We start from the raw sequence: 10,757 nt of genomic DNA on the forward strand, positions 1-10,757 counted from the left end.
AGAAATCAGAGGGAAGCTTCTGTAAGGTGGCTAGTCTGGTGGCGTGTGGAAGTTTCTCCTCTTCGTTGCTGAGTGCTAGAACTGAGGCTGCAGGTTCTTTGATAAAAACAAAAAGCTGGAGGTTCTTGTTTATTGTTTAGTATAACTTGTATTGCACAACCACAGTTGTACACTTGTTTGTACTGTAAAGTATTTTAAAAAATAGGATTTCTTTATTCCAATAAAAAATATTTTAAAAATAGGATTTCTTATCCCATTATATTCATACAGTTTTTGCTTTAAGCCTTTAACTAAAAGAGCTTGCTGGAAACATACAAAGTTGTATATATAATAATATAATAAGTATCTTGTTAGTGACTGTGTAAGACTCATAAAATAAAAAATGTTTAAAAATTAATGAAAAAATGTATAATATTGATATTATATTTTGGCAATTGGCATGTGAAGTTGCTGTTGTTGGATACTTGGAGGAGAGAGTCACGGCCCATGGGGGAAGAGGAAAGAAAGAAAAAAAAAAAAAAAAAAAGGAAGAGAAAGAAAAGAAAAAAAAAAAGGTTTAGGATAGATTGGGGTTTGAGGTATTTGGGCAATTGAAAAGAACAAAAAAAGTTTGGGATTTCGTTTGGGGTTTGGTTTGGCCCTTTTGGAGTTTTATTTAGTTGTTTTTAAACCCTAAACTAGTAAACCATAATACATTTTTATATAAAAAATAATTAAAAACACCCTAAAAGGCCTAAACCCTAATATCCTATATCATATCCTAAATAATATAGAGTATATAGGATTTAGTGTATAGATTAGAGAATATAAAGAGTATTAGAATATATAGAGTTTAATGTATAGATTATAAAGTATAAATAATATACTAATTTCATATATTCATTATACTAATTTTATTTAATAATATTTTTTTTCAGCGCACATTATATTCATCTTATATCACATGAAAGATATTATATAATTTGGTTTCTTTAATATTTTTTATCAATGAAGTAGATAATATATTAAATAAATATATAGTCAAGTTTCATTCAAAATTTCCATATTTTGATAGTAATTTCCATCGTTTCCGTCTAATTTTTGTCGAAATTTAAAAATCTTCGAAATTTCCATCGAAATTTCCGTCGAAATTTCCATCGAAATTTCTTCGAAATCCGAAATTTAATTCCTTGGTCTCACTAAGCCTTTTAATCCTTTTTGGAATGTTGCTTGGTTTATTAAGTTATCAACAATATCTTAACATAACAATCAGCGTATAAAATTTCCCGTCAATTCACATTTTGTAACTACAGTATGACAACAAACACTAATATCAATGTTAACAAAAATATCTACCTTGCTATATGCATGTAAAAAGTTTACTCTTTGTCTACATTTGTTTCACCGGGCTAGCTAGTGCTAGCTAGGATTGTATTAAATAATACCCTTATCTCATGTTTGGTTGTTACTATTCTAATTTTAAGTTAGACTATGGAGTCTGGCCCAAACCAAAAATTGAGCTTAGCCCTTCTTACATAGCACCGTGTAGACACACCTCGCTATGTAAGCTCCCTCTTACATAGCACCTGATCTGTTTATGCATTTGACATTCGACGCTCGCCAATACTTCGTCGTCTTTCTCAAATTTCCGCTGCTTCAAATTTCACAAGGTCAGCTCCCTTTCTTTCTCTCGTTTTATTTCATGATGACTCTTTTTTTTAGCTTTTGGTTCTTTTCACCAGTGTTTTCAAAGGCGATCTTCAGGCGCGCCTCAAGGCGCGAGTCATGGCGAGGCGGCGGCCGATTGCGCACGACGTCGCCGGAATCTGCAAAAGGACTGAAAGGCGACGGCAAGGCGTTGAAGGCGTACGCCTCGCGACGGCAAGGCGTTGAAGCGTTGAAGGCGGACGCTCCGCGACCACCTCTGCGGGATTTTTTTTTTCAAAAACTCAGTCCCAAAACGAGGTCGTTTTGGGCTGAGAGTTTAATAAACCCCTTCAGTCCATCAGACCTTGCCCTATCAGCGATTCTCTCAACTTCTCTGTTCTAGGTTCTCTCTTCACGACGACAAGGCGGCTGCGGCTGGGTGGTCTCGGACGGCGGCCGATCAAGCAAGGGTGGTCATCTCTGTTCTGCGCAGCTAGCCAGCAAGGACGGTGGTCATCTCTGTTCTGCGCAGCTAGCCAGCAAGGGGTCTCCGTGGGCAAAGGCAAGGGGTCTCCGCCTCTTACACAGTCCGGCGAGTTGGCGACAGAGGCAAGGGATCTCCGCCTCTTACACATTCCGGCGACAGAGGCAAGGGGTCTCCAGCTAGCCGGCCAATCAAGTTTCAATCTCTCTGACAGAGTCTCTGTGCGCAGCAAGGGTCTCCGCCTCTTACACAGTCCGGCGACATTCATCTCTGTGGCACAGCTATCATGTATGTTTGTTTCTAACTTTCTTGATTTCTTCTCATCTGTGATCTGTAATATTGAATTGAATTGTGATGTGTTTTGGGCAGAGTATTGTGAATGGTGAAAACTGAGTATTGTGAATTGTTGTGAATAATGAATATTGGGAATTTTTGCTGGTATTATATTTGTGATTCTGTGAATATTGTGTGTATTGTGCATTGTTGTGACTTGTGAGTATTATGAATATGTGATGTGTTTTGGACAGATATTTTTTGATAAAAAATCATGAGTCGAAAGGATTTTGCTTGGAAGTATGCAAAAGAGGTTGGTGGAGAAAAATATATAAGGTGCAAGTATTGTGATCAACAATGCAGTGGGGGTATTTCTAGGCTGAAAGAGCACTTAGCTCACACTCACAATGGAATGAAACCTTGCAGCAAAGTCCCAGATGTTGTGAGGTTAGAGTGCCTTGGAGCTTTGAAAAAATTTAAGGATGCAAAAGCAAGGCAAACTGAATTGCTTCGTGAGATTGGAGAGGGTCATGGAGGGGAGGGGGGGAGTATAGATTTGGATTCTCTTCATTCGGAGAATTATGGAATTTCAGGAAGTGGGAGTAGTCCTACTTCTGGGATTCGTATGGTTCAATCTAGTGCTGAACAAAGGGTCAAAGGACCCATGGATAGGTTTGTTGTTACGGAAGCACGACAAACCACTTTAAATTCGGCATATAAAAAAGAAGAAAGAAGGGAAGTGTGTCGAAAGATTGGGCGCTTTATTTTCTCAAGAGCACTTGCCTTTAATGTTGTGAATGATCCTTATTGGCTGCCTATGGTTGAAGGGATTGCTGCTTATGGTCCTGGGTTCAAGCCTCCTAGTATGCATGAATTGAGGACATGGGTTCTTAAGGAAGAGGTTGCAGATATTACTATGTTGATGAATGAGCATAAAAAAGCTTGGGAGAAATATGGATGTTCCATTATGTCTGATGGTTGGACTGATGGAAAAGGTAGGGTTCTAATTAACTTTTTAGTTAATAGCCCAAGTGGTACTTGGTTTTTGAGATCGATAGATGCATCCGATACAATAAAAAATGGGGAATTAATGTTCAAGTATTTGGATGATATTGTTGAAGAAGTTGGGGAGGAGAATGTGATTCAAGTAATCACGGACAATGCTTCGGTTTACAAGAATGCAGGAAAGAGGCTAATGGAAAAGAGAAAGAAATTGTGGTGGACTCCATGTGCGGCACATTGCATTGACTTGATGCTAGAAGATATTAGCCAATTGAAAGTTTTTGATAACACAATCAGCCGTGCCAAGCAAGTGGTCAAATTTATTTATGGACATTGTTGGGTTCTTGCCTTGATGAGAACTTACACCAACAATAAAGAGATTGTTCGTCCGGCAATAACAAGGTTTGCTACTTCTTATCTTACTCTTCAAAGTATGTATAAGCAAAAGCAACCTCTTATGACTATGTTTAATTCCAAAGAATGGTGTGAAGGTCCATTTGAAAAAAATCATGAAGGTATTGTGGCTCGTTCAACTATACTCTATAATCCCAACTTTTGGTCTCATCTAGCATTTTGTATCAAGAGTGTTGTTCCACTTGTATCTGTTTTGAGAGAAGTTGACTCAGAGGAGAGACCGGCCATGGGATATATCTATGAGTTGATAGATGCTGCAAAAGAGAACATTGCAATCAATTGTGGACAAGTGGAAAAAAGGTACAAACCAGTGTGGAAGAAAATAGATAATAGATGGGCTCCACAACTTCATCAACCTTTACATGCAGCTGGTTATTATTTGAACCCTCAATTGCGCTATTCAGACAAATTCTCAAATGTTGAAGAAGTGAAGAATGGTTTGTATGCTTGCATGGATAGGATGTTGGATGGTGATGAACGTATTAAAGCCGATATCCAATTGGATTTGTATGATGCTGCACATGGGGAATTTGGAAGTCAAATTGCCATCAAATCTAGGAAATTGAGATCTCCAGGTATTGCATTTAACATATAGTATCATATTTTATTTTATTGAGTGACATTAAATAAATATCAAATTGAATGACATGATTTTATTAATAGCAAATTGGTGGCTACGTTTTGGGAGAGGGACACCCGAGTTGATGTCATTTGCGGTGCGAGTACTTGGCCTTACTTGTAGTGCATCTGGGTGTGAGAGGAATTGGAGCACTTTTGAGTCGGTAAATTTCTTTGTTTTTTGTGGTGTGAAAAAGTGAATGTGTCAAAAGATTAATGTGCTTCTAATATTTATATTCTTATGTTTATTCTAGATTCATACAAAAAAAAAAGAATAGACTTGAACATCAAAGGCTTAATGCATTAGTCTATGTGAAGTATAATATTTCTCTAAGAGAGAGAAGTATTAGAAGGAGAGCGAAGATGGACCCGATACTAGTTGATGACATTGCTTCTGATGATGAGTGGATTGCTGAGGCAGAAGAACCCACTCTTCCAACTGATCTTACTTGGCTTAGTTCACAAGAACTATTTGAAACCGATGCCATAAGAAATGTGCCAATTGTGACCTATGAAAGTATATTAGACCGAGAGTCCATTCCTACACCTTGAGAGTCCATTCCTACTCCTGTTCCTGAGCCTACTCCTGTTCCTGTGCCTACTCCTAGTGAGCCTATTCATCTTGTGCCTATTACTCATGCTAGTTCATCTTTAACTTCAAGGAAACGAAGAAGTTGTGAAAGCTTATGTAAGTATTAAATTTAAAAGTGAACTATGGAGTGAAGGCTACATTGGATGTGTACTTTTTAGTTTTTAACCATTATTATTATTTGTTAATTAGAAATTCCAATTAAATGTGTAGGTAAAGGTCGTGGAAAAGTCAAGGCCCTTCTCAAGGGTCGAAAATCAATGCTTGTGGATGAAGATGATGAAGTAGAAATAGAAGCTCCTCTTCAATTTGATAGTGCACTTCCTCCTTCCCACATCGATTCCTTGGACAAGGATGATAGTGATATTAGTTTGAATGATATTGATGATAATGAGTGGGATGAATGAAGTGGTTGTTTTTACTATGTTTTTGTGAATGATCTTGTTAGATCAATATGCTTGTTTGGATTTCTATTTAATTTGAACAATATTATTGAATTTGATATGTAATATGGATGATTTTTATTTATGAATGACAATTAATGCTATTTTTAGCTATATAATTGTTTTTATAATTGTTTTATTATTATATTTTTTTATGCCCGAAAGGCTTACGCTATACGCGTCAAGGCTTACGCCTCGCCTTGCGAGACTGCAAACGCCTCGCGTGACGTTTTTGCGTCTGAAAACACTGCTTTTCACTCTACTGGATGTGTTGGTTCTTTGCTTTTGCTTTCTTTTACTTCAAATTTTGGGGTTTTTTTGTTGTTTTGATGGCTTGATCTATTGGGTTTTTCTGCATATTTTTTGGGTTTTTTTTTCGGCACCCAAACTTTGAGCAGAAACCTTGGATCAGCAGCTATGAGTTTTGTGAATGAAAGTCCTCTTTCTCTGTCTCTGTTTCTCTCTCTCTCTGTTTCTCTCTCTCTCTCTCTCTATCTCTATCTCCTTGCTGAGTTCCCAAATGGTGGTTACTCCACAAGTAAATATTCATCATCCATGATTTCATACACAAGTGGGTATAGTCATCCATCACATATTATGAGTCATCCATCACAGATGATGAACATGTACGCAACAACAGGCTAGGCAAGCAATGCAACAACAACCTCAGATGATGTACCATAGGTCCCCCGTCATTCCTCTTAGTACTGGCTATTAAGCTCTGCCCCATACTCCTCTTAGACATATATGCAACCATAATTAACATCTTGAATCAACTTAAGCAACTAGGTGAAATTTCAGACACCAAAAGATTCTTATTTTGATGGATTTACTGCAGACTTCAAAATTTTCTGCTATTAGTAAATCCCCCAAGAAAAATTGGAGAAAAAAAAAAGAGAAAAATATGGACATTGAAATCATACAGACTAATATTGAAAATTTTGATGGCATGTTTCTACATAAATCAGATACATGGGGAGGTCTTCATAAACCCCCTATACTCCTCTCACTCTCACTCTCACTCTCTATCACACATCTGGTGTCTTAATTAGCTCTCTATCATTCAATGAATTGCAAAAATATCACATTGTAAATGTCAAACAGTCAATGCTTTTGTTCTCAATGTTTTTGTATTTGATAATCTCAATATTGTATATTGGTCTCTCAATTATATGTTTGATTTATTTTTAGTTTATCATTGAGGCTTTGTTTCTGATTGTATACCAATGCTGAAGCTAGGTGGCATGTTGATGACATATTGAAAATTTTTAAAGGTTTGATTTAGGTGTTGTGTTAGATACTAGATGGGTTACTGAAGTAAACTCTTTGCCATCAAAGGTGAGTAATTTGCTCAAGAATATTCTTTGTTGTTGAAATCTTCCGTCTCTAAACTCTAAGGAAGAATACTACATTTTTTCTTTGTTATTTGATCAGAGTAGTTGGGTACGTAGTTCATCACTAGCTTTGCTTTTAATGTAGTTGTCTAGTTCCATGGATACATGACCCTTGTGTTTGAGAGAAATTATTTTCTAATGATTGTCTAGACTGTTGGTAGTTGGATTAATATATTTTCCCACTTTGCATAATCATTTGGTTTTAATATTCTTTGTTTTCATAGGAATAGATGCCTTGTAATATTCTTTTTTTTTTTTTAACGCATTGCTTGCTTTTAGGTGGGTGATCATACCAATTTGAAAGAAGGATGATGATAGAACATTAGTTCTCAATGCTGCATCATCAATAAAAGAAGCACTAGAGTCAGCAGGGATTAAAGTTAATGTGCAATGGAGCCTTATAATGTTTGAATTTATGTATTATGAACTATGAATGAATGGAACTTTATGAACATTGATTGTGCAAATTTATTAATGCGTGGGCTTATGTGATATAGATTATTAATCTACATGTTGTGAGATTTGGGAAATGTATAAAAAACAAAAGAAATGCTGCCAATTTTTGTGCAAAATTCATTTAAGACAAGAAGGAAAAATTATGTGTTGTCATTCTGGAAGATGTGTGCCATTTTATTATACAAAGACCCCGTTTGGGATTATTGTGGAGGACCCAAAAGCTGCTGTAGATGACAATTCTCAATCACCCACAACAGTTTTGGTGTTTGGTAAAAAAATGAAAAAGTGCTTTGTCCCACAATTCTCAACTCCCCACAGCAAAAATAGAAAGCAAGTTTGTAGGTGCTTTTGAAAGCTGTAGTGAATCACAGCAACAATGAAAATTTTATTTTACTCATAATACCCTCATTTTAGTAATTATAAATAGTCACAGCAGTTTTACATTACAATTTACTAAACACCTTCATACTGCTTTTTGTACTCACAACACTTTTGAAAATATAGTTTACCAAACACTCAACTGCTTTACTTCACAGCTGCTTTACTTCACAGCTGTTTTTTCTTACAGCAATCTCAAACTAAGCCAAATGCGTGTTGAGCTAAACTAAAATTTTTATTATACAAAGATGTGGATTGCCATTAGATAACATGTTATTTAATAAAATAAATACATGAAGTTAATTATTTTGACCTTGAAACTATATTTAAAATTTTTTATAATTAAATTTTTTTATTAATTTAAAATTTAAAATAATTATAACTTAGTCCGGCCATACACCCAACACAAGACAATGTTATTTGGCTTATGCAGTTTCATAATCTGACACAACATCAAGCATATAATAACATTTAGTCCAACTTACTCAAGTTCAACACAGTTCAGCATAATTCAACAGAATAGTCCAGTCTAACAGAATCCGGCGTAACAAATGAAGCCTTTATGTAAAAGATTTACTCTTTTCTTACAACTCTACTAACTCTTATACTCAAATTTAATAATTCTTAACTACGCTTTAAAAATTATTTAAATATGTAGCAACGTGTGGGCCAATTTCTAGTAATGTCTAGATTTCATGTCAAAGGTAATTACATATAAAAGGAATGAAGAAGAGATAAAACTATGAGCACAATCAAAGTCAATCAGCTCTTTTCCTTATACGAGGTAACCCCAATAATTAATCTTCAAAGAATCAATCTTGACAAAGGTCAAGGGTCAAAAGTTTTCTTTGTATCATGGCTATTAGGGATGAGCACCAATACCGTATATCGAAAACCATACCGATTTCATTCCGTTCCGTGTCAATTTCATGACAAAAAATTATACCAACCAATATCTCATACTGAATCTGTACCGTACCAATCATCAATGGGATGAAAGTGGTTTTAACATTTCAATCCCATATCATTCCGTACCATACCGAAAATATTTAATTTAATTTTTTATTATTTTATTAAGTGTGAACAAAAATTATATATATTCATTTGGACTTGATATAATAATTCATAAAATTAAATATATTTTATATATCATTCCTTTGGATTTTAAGATATTATTTTAAATCTCTATTTAAATATTACCAGTGCAAAAAAGTCTAAAAATATTAGTTTATAGTTTATATAGTTTATATTTTATATAATTTATAGTTTATAACATATAACATATACTATATAATATATTGTCATATTCTATATAATATATACTATGAGGAGTGCTGTAACGCTAACTAGTTAGTAAGTTAATACGAAACTAACAATGTTTTTGGGCTCACCATATAACTAATCTCATAATCCGAACAATCTATTTTTTAGGTCATACTTCAAAGATCATCATTGTAAAAAATTAACTACATTATAAATCATTTAGTCATCTAATTGTGATCAAATATATAGACGGTCACTATTTTCGATAAAAACATATAAATAATTTTTATCATAATCAAATGATTAAATGACTTTTGATTTTTGAGATTTTTTTATAGAAATGATCTTTGACGTATGACCTAAAAAAGAGAGAAACTTACCTGTAACTGTGATGCCATGTTAGCTTGGGGATCTGGTGTCACAGTCCAGTAAGAAATTGCCACGTGTAAGCATCACTTATTCAATTTAATTTAATTCTCAGAATAAATTTTCTGATCCAAAATAAAGTGAGGGCACGTATTTCAAAAATCTTCTCGCCTTATCCTTCCAAGCCTCCCTCCACTCGTCTGTTCACTTCTTCTTCTCCACTTTTTTTTTTCCTAGAAACTCTTCTTCACCAGTGAGACTCTTACTCCGGTGCCTCCCCCACGCGAGCTCTACAAGTTTTTTTTTTTAATTTTTTATTAGTTTAGGGTCTTCTTCCCCTCTGTTGCTCTGCCTCTGATGAGATTTCTTTTTATTTATTTATTTATTTTTTATGTGTCTTGGTTTTCCTTCAACACCTGAATTTTTTGTCCAAAAGAAACAAGAAGCATTTTGTTTTACTAATTAGTTTTACACTTTTACTCTTCAAATTTGTCTTCTCTTGTTTGCTTGAAGTATTTTGTTGTGTTATTTTTCTACTTGAGCTCTTCGTAAGTTCTCCCCCTTTCCCCTATTTTTTTTTTCTTTTTCTTTTTTGTATTTGGCTTTCTATTTCCTTTGTATTTAGGTTCTATTTTGCTTCAGTTGAGAATTTGGATTTTCATATTACTCATGTTTTTGTTTTTCTAAATCTTTGCAGGGATTTTCTTAGACCAAGGGATTTCAGACATTCTAACACTGGTGCAGGATAAGCATTTGCATACAATTTAGTGGTGCCGGTGCTTACAGAGAGAGAAGATAAGAAGAATAGAGAATGATAATACTTGTTAATCTGTGGAGGCCTATTTCGACAATTTATTTTCATTTGTATTATTTTTAGGTGAATCAGAGATATGTGAAATTGCTTTGTAAAATATAAAAATTGGAGTTGGAACAACTCACCTCTAATATTCTATTGAAAGTCGTTTTAACTTGAATTACATTTAGATGTCACCATTGGATGTAAATTAAATTGTTGCTTTGCATTGACCTCTTTGGCATGCTAGTCTCTGCTTTGAGTTAGATCTAGAGTGGTCTTCTGGTATAACCTTTAGTTCCTCTGCTGTTTATTTTGGTATAACCTTATACTTCCTCCCTCTTGTAATTCTCCTTTTTAGTGGTAAATTTTACAAAACAAATAAATGTGTCTGGCAACAGAGAAAAGATTTGCATTACAATGTGAGATTTTTATTATGTAAAAATCACAGTAATTTTTCTTCATGAGAAGAGCATTGCTGTTCATAGACTGGAAAACACACAATTCATGGTCCAACAAAAAACATGAAATCAAACCATTTGTAATTTCTCCCGTCTCTATTTCACCAACATGAAATAATTAACGATCACCAATTTTTTTTCGTTTTTTTTACTACAAAATAATCCTCATCCATCTGTATTTCACCTAAAAAATTTGA

General features: G+C 34.5%; 1 protein-coding gene and 1 long non-coding RNA gene across 2 annotated transcripts; both read left to right on the top strand.

Moving 5' to 3' along the window:
- The first annotated feature begins 2,657 nt into the window (after window positions 1-2,657).
- LOC147282869 (uncharacterized) lies at window positions 2,658-5,413 on the top strand. The gene is made up of 5 exons (XM_086248292.1): window positions 2,658-4,374; window positions 4,463-4,577; window positions 4,672-4,950; window positions 5,026-5,105; window positions 5,220-5,413. Exons 1-5 carry the CDS (start codon window positions 2,658-2,660, stop codon window positions 5,411-5,413), a joined length of 2,385 nt encoding a protein of 794 aa, XP_086104418.1.
- Window positions 5,414-9,461: 4,048 nt separating this feature from the next.
- On the top strand, window positions 9,462-10,283 carry LOC147282870 (uncharacterized). Its single transcript, XR_015123063.1, has 2 exons — window positions 9,462-9,854; window positions 10,004-10,283. It is a non-coding gene; the product is annotated as an uncharacterized LOC147282870 (long non-coding RNA).
- Window positions 10,284-10,757: the final 474 nt, after the last annotated feature.

Source organism: Dryas octopetala, chromosome 6 (genome assembly GCF_963921425.1).
Source record: "Dryas octopetala chromosome 6, drDryOcto1.1, whole genome shotgun sequence".
Lineage (NCBI taxonomy): Eukaryota > Viridiplantae > Streptophyta > Magnoliopsida > Rosales > Rosaceae > Dryas > Dryas octopetala.

Bases quoted from the DNA above. Each gene is read 5' to 3' on its own strand.
- LOC147282869 (XM_086248292.1), top strand. From the start codon at position 2,658: ATGAGTCGAAAGGATTTTGCTTGGAAGTATGCAAAAGAGGTTGGTGGA. The intron at 4,578-4,671 runs GTCGGTAAATTT...TGTTTATTCTAG, and splicing joins AGGAATTGGAGCACTTTTGA to ATTCATACAAAAAAAAAAGA. The intron at 5,106-5,219 runs GTAAGTATTAAA...TTAAATGTGTAG, and splicing joins AAGAAGTTGTGAAAGCTTAT to GTAAAGGTCGTGGAAAAGTC.